The sequence below is a fragment of the Polistes dominula genome, unplaced genomic scaffold (assembly GCF_049000335.1).
Source record: "Polistes dominula isolate Pdom_NZ unplaced genomic scaffold, Pdom_raw_medaka contig_373, whole genome shotgun sequence".
Taxonomy (NCBI): domain Eukaryota; kingdom Metazoa; phylum Arthropoda; class Insecta; order Hymenoptera; family Vespidae; genus Polistes; species Polistes dominula.
In genome coordinates this window covers 6,373,777-6,397,613 of record NW_028300899.1, presented here as the reverse complement: position 1 = coordinate 6,397,613, position 23,837 = coordinate 6,373,777, and the positions used below count along the sequence as shown (strand labels likewise).

The 23,837-nt window shown below is 26.4% G+C and overlaps 5 protein-coding genes across 12 annotated transcripts in view; 2 read left to right on the top strand and 3 right to left on the bottom strand.

Moving 5' to 3' along the window:
* Positions 1–234: 234 nt before the first annotated feature.
* On the bottom strand, positions 235–5,214 carry LOC107067640 (tetratricopeptide repeat protein 21B). The gene is given in 7 exon segments (XM_015323309.2): positions 235–867; positions 929–1,242; positions 1,312–1,519; positions 1,597–1,931; positions 2,019–2,335; positions 2,407–3,301; positions 3,304–5,214. Coding segments are annotated over 7 exon segments (3,939 nt in total). The 5' UTR covers positions 4,541–5,214.
* A 575-nt stretch (positions 5,215–5,789) lies between these two features.
* On the top strand, positions 5,790–7,358 carry boca (LDLR chaperone boca). The gene is made up of 5 exons (XM_015323314.2): positions 5,790–6,105; positions 6,185–6,259; positions 6,347–6,507; positions 6,567–6,797; positions 6,925–7,358. The coding sequence occupies exons 1-4, from the start codon at positions 5,932–5,934 to the stop codon at positions 6,757–6,759; spliced, it is 603 nt and encodes a 200-aa protein (XP_015178800.1). The 5' UTR covers positions 5,790–5,931; the 3' UTR covers positions 6,760–6,797; positions 6,925–7,358.
* On the bottom strand, positions 7,127–7,942 carry LOC149033495 (mitotic-spindle organizing protein 1). Its single transcript, XM_089179483.1, has 2 exons — positions 7,784–7,942; positions 7,127–7,681 (listed from the first exon to the last, which is right to left on the bottom strand). Exon 2 carries the CDS (start codon positions 7,657–7,659, stop codon positions 7,414–7,416), a length of 246 nt encoding a protein of 81 aa, XP_089035609.1. The 5' UTR covers positions 7,660–7,681; positions 7,784–7,942; the 3' UTR covers positions 7,127–7,413.
* Positions 7,943–8,097: 155 nt separating this feature from the next.
* Positions 8,098–11,608, top strand: MED27 (mediator complex subunit 27). The gene is made up of 5 exons (XM_015323313.2): positions 8,098–8,558; positions 8,639–8,908; positions 8,987–9,287; positions 9,416–9,567; positions 9,747–11,608. Exons 1-4 carry the CDS (start codon positions 8,383–8,385, stop codon positions 9,548–9,550), a joined length of 882 nt encoding a protein of 293 aa, XP_015178799.1. The 5' UTR covers positions 8,098–8,382; the 3' UTR covers positions 9,551–9,567; positions 9,747–11,608.
* A 1,744-nt stretch (positions 11,609–13,352) lies between these two features.
* Positions 13,353–23,837, bottom strand: part of Glut1 (Glucose transporter 1) — a 49,568-nt gene continuing 39,083 nt past the window's right edge. For 4 of the 8 annotated variants that reach the window (XM_089179333.1, XM_089179336.1, XM_089179334.1 and 1 more), the window contains 2 exons: positions 20,660–20,757; positions 13,353–16,744 (listed from right to left, as the gene is read on the bottom strand). In XM_089179333.1, coding sequence (XP_089035459.1) covers positions 16,641–16,744; positions 20,660–20,757 — 202 coding nt within the window. In that variant the 3' untranslated portion in view covers positions 13,353–16,640. Of the gene's footprint in view, positions 16,745–19,776; positions 20,005–20,659; positions 20,758–22,451; positions 22,983–23,837 lie in introns of those variants that run through there. The other 4 variants (XM_089179339.1, XM_089179337.1, XM_089179338.1 and 1 more) reach the window with 4 other exon arrangements.

The window sequence follows — 23,837 nt, the reverse complement described above, 5'->3', positions numbered from 1 at the left end:
TTATATTTCTGTCTGAAGTGATTTGAATATAAATATGTGTATTGCATCTTGTGATGTTTGCTAAGAACAAAAAAGAATAGAAGGCACGAGATTACCTTCAAACTTATTGTGCGTAAAAAAAAAAAAAAGAAAAACCAAAGAAAATAAATATCTTTCATTTATTCGTCTTAATTTAATTTATTCGGCAAAAGACAATCGGTGTTCATTAGTTATTGGTAAAAAATATCATTACGATTATGTGCGAAGATTATTAATAGCCTTTTCTAAAACGTCTTTTCTAATACGAGGATAATCAGGATTTTGTCTCAATACTTCATTGCAAGCTTCTATAGCATCGGCATAAGATTTTCCTTTCAATGAACAATAAGCTAATTTGTAACCAATCGATAATTTAGATTTACCACCGAATTTCCATGCTTGCGCGTATCGTACTGAAGCTTCCCGATAATTTTGATCTTTTTCAGCAATATAACCGGACAATTCATGTGCTCTGACGCATGTAGCATTGTGTTGCAAGACACGTTTAAGTAATTCGTTCGCTAAATCATATTTGCTCGATTGAACATAAATATCAGCTAAAAGTAACCAACATCTCTCTAAATATTCGGCATCCTCGAAAGTCCAAACATTTTTGCTAACACGTTTAAGATGATTTCGGGCACGTGGGGTTTGTTTTAACAAAATGTGTGCCGTCGCCATGCCCAAGGCTGGTCCAACGTGATCTCTGAGTGCTTCTTGACTGGCTAAATTTGTACAATCCTGTAAAGCTTTTTCGATGTTTGATTTTTGTTTAGTAGCAAGGAGAAAGAAGTTACCGAGAAGCCTATGCGTCAACATCTCATGCTGACTACCTCTCGGATTTAACTCCTAATAAAACAAATTTCAAAAATATTAATTTCTTTCTTAATCATTTTTTTATAATATATACCTGTAATAAACGATAAGCAGTTTTTAAGGCCATTGTCCTTGAGTCTTGATATTCCATATCTTCATCGTTGAAAGCTTCATTGGATAACGAAGAATCGTCATCAGGATCCAAACAAATTTCTATCATATTATAAATAGCTTGTTGACCCCATTCAGGATCACGTCTTGCATAATTAAAATTTCTAAGAGCCGAATTTAATCTTCCCATTCTCCAATCTAATAAACCAGTGCAGTAATAAAAACCAGCTTCAATATTGTTAGATCCCATTGCCGTTTGCGCTAGATCAAGCCATTCACCTAAATCGTCCATATTTCCTAAGAAAAATATTTAATATATTATTTCATTAAATTCAATAATATTAAAAAATAATAATAATATAATACCTGTCCTGCGAGAAACTTCTATCAATCTGGCTAATGCCGTCCAATACATTGGTTTTTGTAATAATAATTGTCGAAAATGAAAGGCTGCAGTTTCAAAATCAACTTTTCTAAATGCAAGATCGGCCATCATAACAGATGCAGCCTCGTTATTTGGATCAGCTTTTAAAAGAGTAGTACATGTTTGAGCACATCTGTCTAAATTATTTATCTAAAAATTATAATACTTTTTATTATCAAGAGTTAATATTTTTTTCTTTAAATACAATAATATATAATAACAATAACCTGCATGTATAACTTTGCTAACGATAGCAAAGCTTTAATATCAGCTGGTTTATGATTCAAAGCTTCTTTATAATGTAATATTGCTTGATCATAATCTCTTATAGCAGATGCATGGTCTGCCATTGTCAAGCATATGTCCGCTATTACATATTTTTGTTCTACTGTATTCGAAGCCATAGTAAGGCGTTGTATATACCTTGTTTGACTTTCCTTAGCTTCTTTTAACACCGAAAGTGCTGCTTGTATGTTACCAGCTTTTTCACGAACTTTTGCGAGTAAAAGTAATTGCTGTCCTCGACTTTCTAAATTTTCCAAATCTGATTCAAATCGAGCACCTAAATAAAAGAAAACTCAAATTAATATTATTATTATTATTATTAGTATTATTTCGTTATTACATTAGTAATCAAAAATATACTTAATTCTCAATTCTTCGACCAAAGTAGCTTCAGCTTTGTCATATTGTTTCATTTTAATAAACAATCTTGCAAGATCCAATTTTAAATCCTTACATTCAGCTTGTTTTATAATGTCTTTATAATAATTGACAGCTTTCATATATTGATGAGTTTTTATCAATGCCTTTCCCATTTTATTTGCTATTATTGCTTTATCTTTTGGATCTTGATTTAAAGCTTGTTCATAAGCTTCTATAGCTCTTTCTGGTTCTTGTATAGAAATATAGGCGTCACCAAGCATACCATATGTCTTAGGACCAGGACAGTGTTCTACTAATTCTCTAAAAACAGATCGATATAGACAAAATTATTCGATAAACTAGAATATTATTAAAGCAAAATAAAAGTATACCTGAAACATTTAGCGAATGCTTCTCTGTCTTTTTTATATTTTAAATATATTTGAGCCAATTTCGTATGAGCTTGTACATAATATGGTTCATCTGGTTTAACTTTTTCTAAATGTCCTATTGCTTTTTCCAATTCTCCCATTTCCAAATACAAGTCTGCATATCCTATTGTAGATTTACTTTCTTCTGCAGTACCTTGAAATTCTATCATAGCATCTTCCATTAGTGCTAAAGCTTCGCTAAATTGTTTCATTTTACTATACGCAGAGATTAGTTCAAGATACAACATTGCTTTATCTTGTATAGAAATTTTCTTAATTTCTGTTATATTTTTATTTTGTTTTAAACCGGCACACAACATAGCTAATTCAAAACTTTGTATACAACTTTGAAGATCTCCGTTTTCTTTTTGTACGATACCATTAACAACGTGATAAATTGGATCATCTCTGATCTTAAAATTGTAACTCAAACCAACTTCAAGACTTTGTAAAGCTAATTGGTAATGTCCTTGATATGCCAAAATTTGTGCCATTAATAAATGTCCCTGAGCATTTGTAGAATCGATAGCATCCAAAAGTTTTTTTAATATTGTTTGAGCTTCCTCCAACTTTCCACTTTGCATTTTAATCTTACTTAATATTAATAATACATTGCTCAAACCAGGACATGCTTCGGCAACTTTTTCTAATAAATCTAACAGAGGTTCTTTTTCTGTTTCATAGTTTTCTTTATCCACAGACGATGTATCATAAACAGAGTATGTTAAACGTTGTTTACCAATTTCCACACATAAATCAGGATTTAAATTTGTTAAATATTCGTATCCATAAGGAACATGCTCGCAATCCTTTAATAAAACTTTTGCCGCCATGTTTAAATACTGTAGTCCTTTTTTTGATCATCTTCACAAATTATCGATGACATAAACAATAATTTAGGACTTACAGAGGTTGATTGAATCTCCATTAAAAAATCAATTTGTTGTCTAGCCAAAATTCGAGCATTTGCTGAATTATCTAACAATTGACAATGTGCCAAACCTATCAGAGCTGGAAACGATGATTCTTCTATACGAACATTATTTCTATACCAATGTTCAGCTTCTTTTATTTTTCCCAATAAAACATACAGATTACCAAGTTCAACCATTAATTCTCCACAATTGGAATTCTGTTGTAACATTTTGTCAGTTACTTTGCATAATTCCATTAATATATTTTCATTTCCACACGCTATGCATGAAAATAATTGTATGTTTTTGATCAAAAGATCAAAATTCTTTGCTTCAGCAAGAATTAAACTTCTCAAAAATAATTGCAAATGTTTTAAACTTTCCCCATATTCTCCATCTTTGCAAAGTGCAACGACACAATGAGCTTTTATCGCATCTAAATTATTAGGATCTATCGTTAATATTCTATTAGCAGTTTCGAGTACTTGTTCCCAATCTTTCATAGCTAATTGATTGAATAATTTTTCAACCAGTGGAAAGCTTAACTTGGGATAATGAACTATTAACGAATTCAATATCGATATTGCACCTGTATAATCTCCACAATGTTGTTTATATCTTGCTGTACCTATCAGAGCATTAAAATGTTTACTATGTGTTTTTAAAATTGTATCAAAATAATCTATCTTCGTATGATTATCATCATCATCATTTGGTATGTACAATTCTACCCAACCCTTTGCCAATAGGACATTTACATCGGCAGGATTAACTTTGTATGCTCTGTCAGCATAATCTTTAGCTTTATCAATCTTTTTGTACAATAATAATACCAAGGCAGATAATGATAATGCAGTAACTGATGCTTTTCTTCTTTCATCTCTGATTTTTATATCAATTTGCATTATAGTCGATTTTTCTGTATTTATGTTTACTTTATGTGCCAAGCTTTGTATAAGCAAACCTGGCAATACAACTTCTGGATTGTTAATTAAATTATTACTTTCTTTAATAGCATCGTGTACTCTTCCATTTAATAAATAGGCAAGACTAAGTAGGAGTTTTAGATGATCACTCGTTGGATAAGTATCACATGCCTGTTTCACATGATTGAGCATTCCATTGTAATAATATTGATAGCATAACCATTCGATCCATGTTATATATTCTTGCTCTTCCATCCTATTGATTCTGAGTATTTAATTAATGAATTGAATTCACACTGAAATACAACTTTTGGATAAGTTTCTTCGTATACCTTTTTTATATTTAAATATATCATAAATGGTTTATTATTATTATACTAATATAAATCATTATATATTTTATTCTCAATAAAATCTAATGATAAGTACTTTGATTTATATTAAGTTAAAATGAAAATACTGTCATTCATTTTATCCAAATTTAATGTACATTGCATTCATGTGCATCGTATAAAACAGTTGCTCAGCAACGGTAAATAAAAACATTGTTATATACGTGTTTTATGTTTTAGGTTATGTTTAACATAATCGAGAAAACATATTGTTATATTTTTATTTAAAATATATAATTTATATGCACTACATAGTTAATAATTCTATTCAATAGAGTTTTTTTTGTTTTGTATTAAAATTTATTTTCATTTCTAAGCGCGGGTAAATGTGAAGAACAGTCATTGGTCAAATAATTTTTAAACGTGAATTTTTATGCGCGTAGAAATTGTAAACATTTTTCTCTAAAATTTCTATTTTTCTTTTTATAGATATAATTTAATGAAAAGTAAATATGTATATATGATTTTTAAGCTTTTTTATATTTTATAACTTGGAATTAAATTTAATAAATGATACAATGAAAATATAATAGCACGTTTACTTACTAGTATGGAAGGTAGAGGTAAGGAGTATCATCTCTTATGGGAGAAAATGTGAAAAAGTGTCCAGCGTTTTCTATAAATAACAGTTCAAAAACCATTCCAGAATGGCGCTGGTGAACGTAGAGGTTTGGTATGAATGTAGCAATTGTAAACGAATTGAAGTATGTCGAGTTATGTAATAATGTAGTAAATATAACCTTAAAGAATTATTATGAGAAAACGTGTAGCTAGAGTGATTTTATTTCGTGAATTGTGAATAGTAGGTTTATTGACTTTTTATCATTTAATTTTATGAAAAAGTATGTGAATAACAAAACAGTTATGGGTAAAATTTGTGTTGTGAAATTTGTGTTCCTTGTTTATTTCTCAATCCTACTCTAATAATATTTGGCGCTTCCTTTAAAATTTACCCTTATGCTAATGTGGCGCCACCCTAATTTAATGCATTGCGACGGACACTTTTCATATATAGAAATAATACTCCTTACCTCTACCCTCCATACTTACTAGGTAAAGTAGATTTTATTTTACCAATGACTGAAATTAATTGGAATGCCAATGTTGCATTTAATAGCTGATAGATTGATAAACTATTGCTTCCAAAGTTAATTAAATAAAATAAATAATAGTTATATTTGTTTTTTTTTTTAATATAAATTAAGTGATATTTTTGTATATTTAATAGAATTTTGTAAACAATAATAAAAGTTAATGTTGAGAAATAATTTCAATATGAAGATAAAATTAATTCTCTACAGTATATTACTGATTGTTACTGTAACAAGTGCAAATAATTCTAATGAAAATAAAAAGAAATCATGGCGTGATAAAGATATAAGAGATATGAATGATGCAGATATGGAACATTTATTGGACCAATGGGAGGTTTGACAATTGTTTACAATATTAAGTGTATAATAATTACATATATTATATTGACATAAATATTAATGCTATATTGTAGGAAAATGAAGAACCTTTGCCACCTGATGAACTTCCCGAATATCTTAGACCAAGTCCAAAAATAGATTTATCAAAGGTAGTCACAAATTAATTGTAATATTGTAACACTTTTGTTTACAAAGATCATGTAGAAATGAATCTCCAATATTTTTGGTTTCATTAGATAGATGTTTCTAATCCTGATAATGTTATCAAAATGACAAAAAAGGGTAAAGGTGTTATGATGTTTGTGGATGTAAGGGAAGATCTTTCAGAAGAAGAAGCTGGTATTATAATGCGTATTTGGCAGACTAGTTTACAAAACAATCATATCATAGCGGAAAGGTAATTTTCGGTATCATAACTTATATTTACAAAAGATAATTTGTATAATTATTTTGTAGATATTCGATTGAACCTAAACGATCAGTCTTTTTATTCCGCGAAGGATCTCAAGCTGTCGATGCTAAAAATTATTTACTAGAACAACCAGAGTTATCTCATGTTACCCTTGAAGGACAAACGTATTATAGAGATAAGAGTAAAAATCAAGGAAACAAAAAAACAAATCATAAAGTAAAAAAGTCAGAACTATAAAATATTAACAAAATCATTTCAAATGAATCTAGTAAAAGGTTAGATATCTCTATTTGTTTTTTTTCTTATCAATAAAAATGCGCAGATTATTTTCACCGATATATTTTTGTAACTTATATATGTTTTTTATAACAAAAGAAAAAAAATGATACATTTTGTTAACAGATTATGTCTCATTGACGTATCCTATAAAATGTCATATGAAAAATGAATAAATAGTATATATCAATGACTAAGGATAAGCTTATTGTAATAAGATGAGAATCTAAAGATGATTGTCCTTGTGCAATGCGTACACTTGTATTACAATGTTTCGTTCAGTTGGGAATGTCATAGTGGAAAGGAAAATACTTTAAGAAATCAACAATTTATGGAATGTAAAATCAATCATTTTATTAGATCATATTCAACATAATATGGAAACCATGAAAATAAATATATTGGAAGAAAGTGGAAGAACATACACTACATAGTTATATAAATCATGTAATACAGATCGTACTATTTTACAATGAAAATTTTTAATAAGCACAAACAATTAATCATATTTAAATTATTTTTCATTATAGAAAATAATAATAAATCTTTTTATATAGAGAGCATATTTTTTATATATTAATAACAGTGAGATTCATAACGGTAAAATGAGATTAATCACTTACTTAAATTAGATTTACTGACCGTAGGATCAGCTTGTGCATTATTCATAGCTTTTGCTTCTCTTTGCAATTCTTTTACTACTGTAGCAAGAGCATAAGGATTAACCCCATTTTCACACAGCCTAACGCAAATGCTTAACGTTGCTGGATCTAAGTTTGTATTGAGTAATTTAGAAATTTGGTATAATGTTTGGAACGTTTTACGAGCTGCATTTACCTGATGATTAACAGGCTCTGGCATGCTGGCTCGATTTTGTTCCTTGCTAAAAAAAATAATAGCAATTTTAGTATTTAAATCTCATTGAAATAATTCATGTCTATATTAATAATTAAAAAAATAAAACAAATATTATATTAATACTCACTCTCCCGTGTTAGACAGTTTTATGCTTGTAAAATAAACACATTTATAAATGAAAAATATTATTCTTGGTGAATAAAAAACAATTATACGTTTATTCTTGAATGTTTTCAATCGGTATGTTTTGTGCAACGATCATAGAAATATAATTTATAGGTTGGCCATTGGTTGGATAGTTTTATAAACAATAGAAAGTTTCAACAAAGAATATAGAAAGTATATAGAAGCCTTGATAGGTTAGAATTATTCTTTGATACTGTAGCGACAACTCGTGGCAGCCCATCAAAACCTTTTCGATCGGTGTTATAACCTAACCTCACTCTTTAAGAGTTCGTCTGCTTAAAAGTGGCTTTACCAAATTGATGAAAAAATTAAGGAAAAGTTGTAGAATATGGAAATAATGTTTAGTGTTTGGTTTAGTTAAAAATAAAACGATGTATTAAAAACTTGAACTGATTTTTCGTGATATAAAACAAAGTAGTAAATTTGGAATAACCTACATTCTACCTTGTGGAATTCGTTTGTCTAATTCTGTTTATGTGTTGCCTTGTATTCTTTATTTATAACACGTGTTTACCTTTCTTTTTTAATTAAATAAGAAAAATGATGGAACAATTGCAAACAGCTTTAACAGCAATTAAAGTATTACGATCTAGTGTTGGAGAAGTTTTTGATTCTCTCGCAAATGGTTTACGAGCAGATCATGGAGAAGAAAATAAAGAATCCAAATATTTGTTAGAATTGCAAGAATTATTGACAACAGTTAACGTAAATTTAAGGTTTGCTTTAAATTTATTTATAATTTAGTTAATAAACAAAATAGGAATAATTATTCATATAATATATACAAATGTAACAGGGATGTAGAACAAGCAGTTAGTAGTTTGAATCCACCACCTGGTCCATTTAATTTGGCTAGTACGACTTATCTTAGTCAGGAAACGACACAGGAAAGACAAGCACTCTATGGTTCTCTTGTTAATAGTTATAAATGGACGGATAAAGTTCATGAGTATAGTAATGCTGCTCAAACGTTATTAAATCAAAATTCGTTAAAGAGATCTTATACAAATACAAGTAGAGCGAAAAGAGGTAGAGTTCAAACTAGTAATCACAATGTACCTCCTCAGTAAGTAAAGTTATTTATAATGATTTTATATTGATCAGATTTATAGCATAAGAAATATTATTTATATCTTATTTAAAGGCAAGTGGATTCCATGATAGCAACCTTTGATCGATTGTTTAACGATATGACTGTATCTGTATCCCGACCATTTGCATCAAATGCAGTATTACACGTTACGTTAGGACACGTTCTAAAAGCAGTAATTGCTTTTAAAGGTGTTATGATTGAATGGGTTGTTGTAAAAGGTTATGGAGAAAGAATGGATTTGTGGACAGAATCGAGGCATAAAGTTTTTAGAAAAGTAACAGAAAATGCTCATGCAGCAATGTTACATTTTTATTCGCCTGCACTTCCTGAATTAGCTGTACGATCATTTATGGTAATATCAAAATTTTTTAAAAATAATGTTTCTCATAGATAAAGTAAAAGTATTAAGAAAAAGTATAAAAAAATGATAAATAAGTTATTAATGAAAATATGTATACAAATTTGTTATCTTTTTTTTAGACATGGTTTCATAGTTTAATCAATTTATTCAGTGAACCATGCAAACGTTGTGGATTACATCTACACAGTGCTTTACCTCCAACGTGGAGAGATTTCCGTACTTTAGAACCATATCATCAGGAATGTAAACCATAATAATGAATGATGTCAAGGTATTTTTGGTTATTTTTTATAAGAAACAAATCCTTACTTTTTAGTACAAATACTTAATAAAGAACTAAAAAAAAATTTCATTCACTAACCTTAATTTTGAATATATTATATATATGTTAATATTAAATAGATATCAATGTATTTTGAAAGAAATATTATTATCTATGAATTTTTCTAGGTCCCTTGATACACTATAGTGTTGCACATTGAAGAAGTAATTAATTAATTCTACATTATTGTAAAAGTTCATATATTTAAATATATTTATTAATAAAATTAGAGAATATCGTGTTGTGTTCCTTGTAAAATGTATATATATATATATATATATATATATATATTGTATAATATATAATATTCAATTCAATATATATATATACATATAAATATATATATATATATATACTTCTATAGGAGGTAATCGCAGTGTAAGAGAAGAGAGGTAATATATTTCAAAACCTGGAATAATTATGCTTCAAACGCTTCTTCTATCTATTATAGAGTGTGAATACAATAAAGGTATATAAATAAAACATTTTCACAGAGAATATAAGGGCATTTATAAAAAGAACTTAATTATACAATACTTAACAAATGTGAAATTTGAAATAGTCAAAATAACATTGCAAAATATAAATGCAATTTAATTTGCAATTTCTCAAAACGTTCATATTATTATTATTTTGATATAACCAAAGCCAGAAGAAAGAGCAAAATGAATAATCGTCTGTTTAGATCAAAGGATATTTTATCAAAAAGAAGATAATTATACTATTGACAGATTGGAATTGGAACTTGGCATTTTTTTTTAGCGGATAAACACTTACGGCTGTACTAACGTTTTTAAGTATAATATACAAATGAGCAGGCATAAATGTTTGTTTTTTTTTCTTTTGTTTGTTTGTTTGTTTTTGAATATAATTAGCTCTGCATTTTTCAATGATTTCCTTTTGCATATCCTATGTATGTATACCACTCTTAATATCATACGCTAGGTAGTTTTATATAATACTAATTAGTATCATATGTAAATATAAGTACTTTTCACATAACTGTACACATTCACATTTGGAATATTGGCACTCTGTTAAGAGTGCAAGTCGTTAAAGTGGCAGTGAACTTATTTTACAAATCGTTATTGTGATCGCTCACTTTTATGGACTCTTGCAAGTATTTATTTTTCATTGTAAGGCTCTCTATGTACGTTGCAATATTCAATTGAGCATAAATACGCGTCGTTGACTCGAAACTATTTATGCGATCGTTCTATCTCGTCTATCGAGTTGTTTTTTTTCTCTCTTTCTTTTATCAAATTCATAATAAGTGCGTAATATATAATATTATTAAGTCGTTCGCTAAAAACGAATATGGAACGAATTTAATCGTTATCACGTATATAATATAATATCACTTTCCGATCACCGTTCAACTTCATTGATCATGCGAAATATTAAGTGCTCCAACGTGTGTGTATGTGTTTTTTTTTTTTGACGTAGATTTCAAGCAATTTTTCTTTTTTTTATCTTTTTTTTCTCTCTCTTCTTCTTCTTCCTTGTCAATGTTTGTGTATGTGTGTACGTGTGTATGTGTAGTAGAGACTGTATTTTATTATTATTTGTATATAAGTGCAATTTTTAAGATATTTTTCTTTATAATTTTTCAGTGCAATCTTAAATCAAAGTGACGGTAGAAATGTTTACGACAACGAACACTTAAACGACACTTTTTCTTATCTTTTTTTTTTAATGGTTAATCTTTTTTTTTTTGTTTACTGCTTTATCATCAAACATTTGTGAACACATAACGCGGAATGTCCTTTCTCAGTAAGTAGAAAGATCTAAAGAGAAATTTGAATATGTCTGTTTGTCTGTCCGTCTGTCTGTCTGTCATGAACAAATTGTTAATGGTGTAGACTTTTTTTTTTTTTAGATAATTTTTACCAAGTGATGAATCTTTGTACAAGATTACAGGAAACGCTTTTCTAATTAACGTATCTCATAATGGATGTATGTATGATATATCTACGCGTGCAAAATTATCAATGTTAGATTATTATTTATCCAATGATTCGAAAGAAGAAGTAAAAGAAATGATCATTAAATGTCGCATTTAACGTTGAATTTACGATCGAAGACGCATATCTAGTTTGAGCCAAAGCAATTGCAACAATACGAGATAATTTAATAACTATTGTCACTTTAAATATGTATAGATTATTTTTTAGTTTATGAAAAAAAAGAATACTCGCAAAGTTACATCGTTTCAAAGGTGTACACATCTAACAGTGAAAAGAATTATTAATATTTTTTGGTTTTTTAAAATGAAATTCTATAATATTTTTGTACGCCATTTTGAATAAAGGTAAATATCGAAATATTAAATGTCGAAAAATGATTAATTCGTTATAATTATTTAGATTATATCTTTTTTGAAAATTAAATATTTAAAATTGGATTAAAAATGTTTTGAATTAATTTATAAATATTAAATATTTAAAATATATTAAATTATTAAATATATTAAATTATTAAATATTTAAGAATTGGATCAAAAATGTTTCGAATTAATTTAAAAAAATTAAATATTTAAATTATATTATATTATATTATATTATATTATATTATATTATATTATATTATTTTATATTATATTATATTATATTATATTATTTTATATTATATTATATTATATTATATTATATTATATTATATTATATTATATTATATTATATTATATTATATTATATTATATTATATTATATTATATTATATTATATTATATTATATTATATTTTATTATATTTTATTATATTATATTATATTATATTATATTATATTATATTATATTATATTATATTATATTATATTATATTATATTATATTTTATTTTATTTTATTTTATTTTATTTTATTATATTATATTATATTATATTATATTATATTATATTATATTATATTATATTATATTATATTATATTATATTATTTTATATTATATTATATTTTATTTTATTTTATTTTATTTTATTATATTATATTATATTATTTAAATTATATTAAATTATTAAATATTTAAGAATTGGATCAAAAATGTTTCGTATTAATTTATAAAAATAATTCTTTTCAAACGTATACCTTGAAATAATATAATTTTGTTCTAACGAGAATATTATTTTTTCCCATAAAGCCAAAAAAATGACGTAAATATTTCAAGTAATAATAGTTATTAAACCATCCTGTAAATGTATGTATGTTCCTTATAGGTTCACCATTATCATCATCATCATCATCATTATCATCATTATCGTGTATTTTCTGTCTCTGCGTCTGTATGTATATATGTTTTTCTTTTTTTTATAAGCTTGTAATGATTTAAAAAATGGATATGCTAGCAATACTCGGTCCGTAATTATTGTACAGCCATTAGACGTGAGTAAAAAGACGTTCAATTTTCGTCCGTCCCGATCACACGTTGTTTCTCTTACGATTCTTTTTTTAAGGAGGTTATTGTTCCTCGATCGTTTTTTCTTTAATTTTATTTAGTTTAGTTTAATTTAATTTAATTTTATTTTATTAGCTCGATACGTAACGCTACGAACTACTTAATCACTAATAACCTTTTTTTTTTATACGTGTATATGCACCTAACCTAAAATATCATTTAATTAGTTAGTAATGTTGAATTTGATAATATCATCGCACGTGTAAATGCAAGGAAATCTACTTTTTTTAGCGCTCTTATCCATGTCATGTTGATTTTTTTTTATTGCCTTTTTCACTGTGTGCTTGTTCTTTTTTTTCTTTTCATTTGTGTTGTGTTGTCTTTTTTTTCTATGTATGATGTGTGGACTGCTTAAGTTTAAAAGTTTTTTCTTTCTTTCGTTTTTTTTTGTTCTTTTTTTTGTTCTTTTTTTGTTCTTTTTTTTAAATTACCACGGTGCTGTGCACCACGTCCGAATTTTTTGTTTTCTTTTCATTTGTGAGTTTTAAAAAACTCTGATGATGAAGTGTGTGTGTGCTATTCTAAAATATCATACTGCATTTATGCCGTTACATTTCGAAGAAGGTTTTTTTTTTCATTTTCATTTTCATTTTCAAACGTTACGAACACGTTGTGACTTTTTTTTATCTTCTTTTATCTTTGATTAATATAAGAAAGATTTTTGTTTTCGTTTAACTCTTTGAAGCACGGTGGGACTAAAAGTGTCCTTCCTTTTTGATACACCGTAATACACAGTGGGACATTTTTAATCCCACCCCGAAATATTGCAATAGTTACATTCTCATAAATTTATATTTCGTGTTATTTATGCAAAACAATTGGTAGTAACATTTTCAACAAATGTTACAAAATGTAATTAAATTATCACTCTTTCTTTGTTTAATGTTTTTACATTATGTAATACCTTTATTAATAAAATTATACCACAATTATGTTTCATTTAAAACTCAATCAAATCTCTATGCAACATAGGGCTATTTTATTATCTGAAATTCTGTGCCGCAAAGAGTTAAGATGTGTGTGTGTGTTTTTTTTTTTTAAAGAGTGTTTTGAAGTAGTCAAAAAGAATCTGTCGTCTGCTCCTTTCTTCCAACCTATTTACACATTTAATATGTAATTAAGCATTAGATAACATTTTTTGTTTTTTGTTTTTTTTAAAAAGAACAAAATAATAGTTTTTTTTGTATACACACGTGTGTAAAGTTGTTTTCTTTTTTCTCTTTCTCTTTCTCTTTCTCTTTCTCTTCTTCTCTTTTTCTTTCTCTTTTTCGCTTTCTCTTTCTCTTTCTTACAAGGAAAAAAATGTTTAGTAATATAGCTGATAATGTTAGAATATTTTTCTTTATAATTATTATGTGCGAATCAATTTCCCCCCTTCCCCTCATAAAAAATGATCATCGTTAATATTTTAATGAATAATTATGGAATATAAAAGAAAAAGAAGAAGAAGAAGTAAAAAGAAAGACGAGCTTAAAATAATTCTTCCAATCAAAGGTATTTTTTTTTTTTTAAATAAAACTTTGATCGATTATTTTGTGCAGCACCGTTTTAAATATATTATAACGTACTTCATGTTTATTTTAATCTTCGATAATCTCGTATTTTTCAAACGTCAATTTATTTTAACGAAGAAAAATGAGCATGTTGTCGTCGTTGCGAAGAAAAAAAAACGAGATTATCATACATTTACTTTTTCTAATTGAAGATATACGATAGGTATAGGTCAAAGTATACAAGTATATACATTTTATGTACATGGAATTTTCGAGAGATTTTCATTTTTTTTTATCTTCCTTTCCTCAGTTACTTTTCTTCAATATTTTGTTATCTTATTTTTGTATATTCTTATACGCGAAAAAAACTATTTGAAATCGAACGAGGATGTATTTTCGATTAAGTTAAAAAATGTTCGATGAAGAAATTTAATTAAATAAGTCAAGGACGTATGCCTTTTCTTCTCGTTACAGTGAGATTATTCGATCGAAAATAGATCTTTGTATTTTTTTCGGCTTCTAAGACACGTTACAAATAAATGTAAAAGTTAGAATCATTTTTCTTTTCTTTTCTTTATTTTTTAATTAATCTTTGTACGATACGCGCCGCTTTAATGTTTTTAGTTCATGTAATGTTAGTTTATTTTTTAATTCTTCGTATTTCTTTTTCGAATAGAATGTTTGTAAATATACATATTATATTTTATATTTTATATTTTCTTTAAAAAGTGTATTGAATTATCTTTTAATCCAAATTAATTTAACACGTTTAATTTGAAATATTTAAAATGGTCCCGCGTTTTTATCGCGTCATCTCTCGGACGCGGGTCAAATTAACTTTTTTTTAAACAAAAACAAGCGGCGCGCTCATACACGAGTTATTTTAATTGCGATTATCGATATTTCTCGACAACTTCATTTGTTTCGTTAATTTTTATTGTTAGTAGTTCGTTTAAAGTTGCTTTCGTTGCACGGTAGATCGTAATTTTTCAATCTCAATAATAATAATAATAATAATAATAATAATAATAATAATAATAATAATAATAATAATCGATATATTTATTTCGCAAATATATGCGAACGTGTATGTGTTGTGTGTATATTCAGGAACGATGTATAAATCTTTCGAAGGAATTATATTTTCTCTCGTATTAGTTAGATCGACATATTGTTTTTTATAACCGTTAAATACAACGTTAAAATTGACGAATGAGAAGAAGATAATGATGATAATATATTAGAAAAAAGTTAAATACAATTGTGTCAAAAATCCTGTCACAATTAATCATACAAAAGTGAATCAATCTGTCATGAGGTATGCGTTTATTTCTAAAACGATGAACGATCGTGAGAAGATAGGGGAGGGGATGATAGACAGGTAAGAATTGTGGTAAGATAAAAAAAATAAAATAAAAAAAGAGGGGTATATTTTTGGTTGTGTTACGTTTTCATTAATCGTAAAGCGTCTTTTTCTAATAACAACCCTCGCTCGCGTAAATATTAATAAACAATTATAACATTAATTATTTTCTTCTCGAATATATCGCTTCTTAGGCACAAATCACTAATTTCGCGTGGTATTACTAAATTTTCATTTTCTTTGATGATTCCCGCGTACTGTTGTCATCGGTAGTTGCGATGTTGATGCCGGGTTAGTGGTGGTGGTGGTGGTGGGGGTAATAGATACCTTTCGATTCGCTGATAATTTACGAAAACAAAAGAAATAAAAAAACAAAGAAGATTTTCTTTCATGAATCGTCCACCTTCGGTTATAATATTTAATTGATTTGTTTTCGTTTTACTGTTTTTTCCCCTCGTTCAAGAAGATGTTTCGTCGTATATATAATAATCGTTTTAATCGCGTACGTAATTCCATCCGTGATTGGTGGTAGCATTGAAAGCACGAAATAAACTGTTCCTCAAATAGACAGCACATGCTTTGCTACTTTCTGTAATCATCTCGTAAAGTTGACTCTCCAGGTTGTAACTGTTCGTAGTTAGTAGCAACGAAGGTAGTGGAATAGGAGTGTTCATTATCACCAGATTACCAATATTAAGAGGAGTTGTTCCCCATTGTCAGACACCGCTGCTCGGAAAGCGTGGCGGGGGAAGCGGGGGCGGTGGCCTCTCCGGTTGAGCGGGAGCGACGGAAGATCGCTCGGATCCAGCTGCAAACACAACTGCACAATCATATTAGTCAGATGGTCTACTCTTTTTTTCTTTTATTCCTTTTTCTATATATTTTTATTATTATTATTTTTTTTTAATACTCAATTATACTTATTATAATTTGTCTTCATCAAGAAATATCACTTTTTTGTTTCTAAATGTTATTTAGATTGCAGCAAGGTTGCAAGCATCTAACAGGAAGTCAAATACACAACGTATAAAGCCAGGTATTTTTCTATTCATTATGTCCTCTGTATTATTTATTATTATTATTAATTGATTGAATATTTATATGTGTGTGTGGATATCAACTTTTCTTATATTTATATTTATATTTATATTTATATTTATGTTTATATTTATATTTATATTTATATCCAATATGATGATGATGAACTTATTATACAGCACAAAATAATTTTGGTTATAGTTTCATTTGTTTGTTTGTTTGCTGATTAATGTCAATCGATTTTTTTCCTTTTGTTTTACACATATACCATACAATCCATATATATAAGCATAATATAAACAATATTCTTCTTAAATATTTATTTCTACTTATTTTTTTTTTTATGATATTATATTCATGCAATTTTTAAGCACATTTTAATTTACAAATTATAAAAGAGGAAACATACATATATATATTGTTTTTTATAAATTATATTATTCCATTAGTAGCAGTAGTAGTAGTAGTAGTAGTTGTGTTGTTGTTGTAATTAAGCTTTTTCATTTCTCCAGATGAATACTATCATTTAGCAAAAGTTAGAAGAAGAATTATGAGGTTTGTTTTTGATTTATTTTTATTTTTTATTAATAGAAATATGGTTTAAGAATAAATTCCGTGAATTATTTTATTTATTTTGTTCGTAGAATTTTGTATTTCTTTTGGCTACTGTAAAAATAAGATGTTGTTATTAACAATGATGTATGCGTTATTAGATAAAAAAAGAAGAAATAATATGCTAAAAATATATATTTTGAAGAAAATAAAAAAAAACAAAATGTCGTGTAATTAAAAATATAACTTGAAAAAAGATACCAGAGGGTAAAATGTTGTTGTTGATCGCAAGGTTATGTTATGTTTTTTTTTCTCTGTAGTTCCAAGCAATATATAGATAAATATCGTATATCCATGCGTAACATGCTTGATAATAATAATAATAATACGTCGTTCATGCTCCAACTGTAAATTCAATCAACACGTTTGATTTTTGAAGATATTATTTAATTAATTAAATTTTTGTCGTCGTGTGTACTTGGACACATATATATATATATTATTGGGATCTCTAGCACTTGAATACGCTATCTGGTGGCTGAATTCAAAATTAGAGTAGATAGGTCGAATTGCTACGCCACGTGGGATCTCTAGCACTTGAATACGCTATCTGGTGGCTAGATTCAAAATTAGAGTAGATAGGTTGAATTGCTACGCCACGACCCTGCCAGAGATCCCATTATATAATACATTAATATTATATATTATATAAATAATATAATATTTAAATATGTAATATTTTATATAATTAATATATAATAATATTTAAATATATAATATTTTATATAATTAGAATATTAAATATAATATTATATATAATATATATATATATATATATATATTATTTACACATCCAAATACGTACTATCCTCCACTTCTCTCTCTCTCTCTCTCTCTTTCATTTTTGTGTCTTCAGTTTTGCTGTGGATTCTAAATATGAAATAATATCTCAATGATGTTTTCATGGTGTTATTAAATTTCCCGCTTATAAAATACTACTACATAGGCCAGTGTTAGTAGCGCATTAATTTTTGCTACTAGTGTGTGAGATATAAAGCAAATTAATATAATTGTGATCATATTGAATTTCTCCCGTATGTTTTTTTTTATATATAAAAATAAGTAATATTGTGCCTAGTGGTTTTTTTATTTTTTTTTAAATGTAGTTAGGACAATGGTAACAATACTGCCTTAACTACATAAAAATGACATTAAAGAGACACACGCACACATATGTATCATTCAATATTATTATTAATTATAATATAATTAATAATGTGTCTACGTAGGTGTTGAATTGTAGCACATAAGCAATTTTATATATGATGAATTTGTTTGAAAATTATTTTTTGCTTTTTTTATTTAATCAATAATTTATTATGTTATCTGAGGTTATTGTTATTTAATAATAAATGAGATACATTTTATTTCAATTTATTATAGAATTGTAAATGAATTATTATTTATTATATAAATTAATTTTATATATACAATTATTGGGATCTCTAGCACTTAAATACGCTATCTGGTGATTAAATTCAAAATAAGAGTAGATAAGTTGAATTGCTACTCCACGCCCCTGCCAGAGATCCCAATATAATTTATATAAATTAATATTAACCTATTATTATTATTATTATAAGACTTGTTATATTTAATTTTGATTATATTTTTTTCCTTTTAATTATTTTAATAACCTCAGATTTTCATAAATTAAAACTTATGATTTTCTAATAAGACATTAAATTATACAAAATCGTGCAGAGAAGTTAGCTTAAAAAACATTTATACGAAAAATAAAAAATGGTCAATGCATTACAAAACATAAAAAATACCTATTATTATTATTATTATTATTATTATTATTATTATTTAATTGTTAATTAAAATTTTTATATTGTTATTATACATTATCAAAAATATAAAGCTTTATAAAATGATCAAAAGATTATTAATTAATGAAATTTTTTTAATTATCAAAAATCATTCCAAAAATATCACTCGAATAATTCAAAATGTAATTTATGAAGAATTTAATTGTAAACACAATATTTTAATACTTCAAAACATAAATGTTAACATTAGATAAAAATATAATTCAAATGAAGTTAAATAATTAATACATTAATGTATCTTCCAATTATATTTCTTGTTTAAACATTAAATATATTATTATTTTATCTATGATTGAATGAATTGCTAAAAACACATTTAGAGATACGAAATTCTAAATAACTAATTTTTCATTATAATAAACGTATGTATATATATATATATTTAATACAACAAATATTAGCAATATTATTTAATAATATACATTATATTATTGTTTATGTATTCCTTGCTAATTAATTGCTATTGGTGGGTTGATTATGAGACTTGATGTGTTTTCTCTGCCATAATAAACATCTTGTAGCAGCAAGAAGCAGTAATTAATAATTAGATTTTTCACATTATCAGGATATTTGTCTTCTTTACTTTTGTATCATACTGAAAGCAGAAAAATAATGTTTGGCAAATAAATTAAAAAAATAAGAACAAAAACAAACAAAATCAAAACAAAACATTTTAGCAGCAATATAGCAGCAAATAAGAAAAAAACAAATCTTTTTTACAAAGATTATACAATGATGATACAAGAAATCATGCATAATGATAATTAGACAATATGAACAATGTATATTACAAGTATCAAACAATTCCTATTAATTGTTGTTAATTAATAATTATTTGTATACACAATGATGTATGTAAAATAATAAAAACAAAGATATTGGGATCTTTAGCACTTGAATACGCTATCTGGTGGCTAAATTCAAAATTAGATTAGATAGGTTGAATTGCTACGCCACGCCCCTGCCAATGATCCCAATAATAATAATAATTATTAATATTATTGAACATTTGCACATTTGAATTAATTGTTTTTAATTAATAATAATTTTTATGCAATAAACAAATAGGAATAAAAATATAATTATTGAAAATTTGTATTTTTGATCAAATCAGCAATTAAAAAAGAATTGTTTGTCTTGTTGATAGACGAGACAAAAAAAAATTAAATTACAAAAAGAAAATAAATGATTTGCGATGATGAATGTTTTGCAGGGTTTATTTATGCTTTTCGAAGGTTTTTAAGCCTTACATGAATCTGGATGTGGCTTCTCTTCGGCCACCATCAGGGCTGCACTCTCAGCTGGCGGTATGTGTCCCTCTAATGCATTCACACAGTTTAGCATGCTCCTGTAAAACATCACGCGGACTTGTCCAAATTTTCACGTATTCACAAATTACTATTGATTTTCTTTTCCACTTGTTTTTTTTTATTTTTTTATTTTTTTTTTTTTCGTATGACTCCAGAGATCTTCATTGAAGGCACCGATACAACACACATGCACTTTGATGCACAAATTTAATCAAAATGTTTTCCCTCCAATTTTATTTGGGATTTATAAAGCTTTCATTTTTGATTATATTAAAAATATAGTTGTTTTCTGATATACATATATAGGTGTATGTATATATACAGTGTGATTCAGGAGTTTTTGCCACCTGAATAGTTTTGAAAGTATGATAGTAACAGAAAAGTGAATGAGGAAAAAGTTGTATGAAAAATCCAGGACTACAATATGACATTAGTATTTTTTTGTTAGGTTATGTCAATTCTGAGATTTATTAGTCAACTTTGATTTTATAAATACAATGTCATATTTTTATACTCATTTTCGGATAGGGGTTGTTAAGACAAATCCAATGATATGCAACATTAATATTTTTGTAGGTCAACGAAAGTAAAAACTGATTAACAAGTTAGTCAAAATACAGCTCTTCTGCGGCATGGTTGCGTCAGGGTTGTGTCAGGGTTTTGTATTTAATGTTGCTTATCATTGAATTCGTCTTGACAGAAACTATCCAAAAATTAGTATTAAAATATATTATTGTATTTAAAAAAAACAAAGTCGATAAATAGATCTGAAAAATGACTTAACCTAACGAAAAAATATTAATGTCATATTGTAGTGTTGAATTTTTCATAAAACTTTTTATTTATCCATTTTTTTACTGCAATCATACTTTCGGAGTTATTTAGATGACAAGTACTGATGAGTCACCCGGTATATATATATATAGTTATTTTGCCAATGAAATGTTTTTTATAATTTATATTAAATTATTTTGCATAATTTTACTTTAGAGAAACAAATAATACTGAATAGAAATAATTATATATATAGATTATTGTACGAGCTACAAATTTGAGGTTATGTCATATTTTTTAAAGTATATATATATATAATATTTACTATAGTTGATATAAAATATAATATAAGTGCATTTCACAGTTTCGAGCCTTGTAATATAACAGCGTGTTTTCACTGGCCTGTGTAGTAGAACTTGTAATACGAATAAATGCAATTGAAATATTTTCCAAACATTTTTTTTTTGTATTATATTCGTATTGATGAAAAATAATAATAATAAAAAAAAATAACTTTCTTTTTATTATTCCATTTGTCAAATCAATTTATATTGCTCAGCTATAATTTTTTAATATTTAAATTAATATGATATACGGTATATATTTTATAGTATATTATTATTATTGTTGAATAAATTAATTGGTTTACTTTGTTTGTAGTATTATAGATGCGTAATAGTATTAATTATGAAAGTATTTTTTTTTTTTAAATAAAATGATTAATAATAATGCAAGAAAATTTTAATTTATAAAACACAATAGATAATAAATATAATAATAAAATACAATAATGATAAAATATATAATTTTTTAATATTAATCATTATAATTATTACAAATTATTATACAAAATAAAAGGACAACAACAACAATAACCAAATCATACAAAATAAAATAAAAGATGGATATATAACCTAAAAACGAAAAAAAGAACAAATGAAATTATAGTACAATAAAATAAAGAAAAAAATCAAAAGTTTATTTAAATAATACCATATATATATGGTATTGATATGGTGGTGATGCCGAAATATTCATTGTAAATATCATTATACAGTTAAATAACGAATGTTTGAACAAAAAAAATATTGAAGTAGTGTCATAAGTGGTATATTGACTTATACAATGTTTTCTTTTTATTTTTTTGTTCTTCCCCCATTAAGTGAATCACGTTATAATTAAATATAACATGTTTGTTTGTTTTTTTTTCTTTTTTTTTTTTAAGTTTGACAACAAATATTATCTTTGATAATAATTTCCAACTCTGTTAGGATATAATTTTCTATATAACAATTTTTGTTTGTTCTGGGATGAATGTTTAGTATAGAGTCAATTGCCGAATAAAATTAATAATTAAGTTATAAGTTAAATATTTTTGTTTTGTTTGAAAAGTTTTTTTTATGGTTTATCAGTTGCGTGGTTATGGTTGGCAGTGGTGGCGTCAGATAGGACGGTCTCCTTGCTAGAGTTAGTGGCGAGCTCTTCTTCCCTGTAATACAATAATGTTACATGGCCATTGAGCCTGAAAAAATTATTTACTTTCTTTGTGTTTTCTATTCTTTTCTTTTTCTTTTTTATTTAAATATTTTTTCTTTTTTTTTTTTTTTTTTTTGGTTGAGAAAAATCCTATTTCGTACCGCATGTTAGGTGTTGTGTTGGGTTTGTTGTAAAAAAGCTTTTTTTGTATAACTAAAATAAAACAAAAAGAACCACAACGAACAGTTTAAAACAAATACTACAATTTACAATTATTAATTTATCCTACTTTATTATAATATCGTTCATTTAAATCGTCTAAAATTTTTCTTAGTAAAATAAATAACATTTATAATAGAGCAAGAGCCCATGACGGCCAGACTTTCGTTATTTTATAAAAGCTGAAAGTTTTTCTATGCATGTCCCCTATACAGGTAAAAACGACCAGCGACTATAGAGTTTGGGTTGTGGTTACTTGGGCAAGATGTGTCTGGCAAGATGTAAAAACCATTAAAATTGTCCGGCTATTGAGGTAACATTTTTTTATAGGTCCTCAAGTAACATATACAAATTTAGCTTTTATACTATAACGAAAGTATAATTAAATTTTTTTTTATTTTTTTTTTATATTATACCAGGGGTGCCCCGCCACGCGTTGCTGTGGCTTACAATTAGTCCGATACACGCGTCTTTAAGTCAACGAATTACCTTATACCGCCATCTGTTAGAATCTTATCGAACTAACAAAGATAATCATGACTCTTTGTTAATAAACAAATAATTCGCAAAAAAATAATATTGTGATTATAAATTGAGATATAAACTATCCTATCTTTCAAATTGAATGAAACTACACACAGTGTGCAAA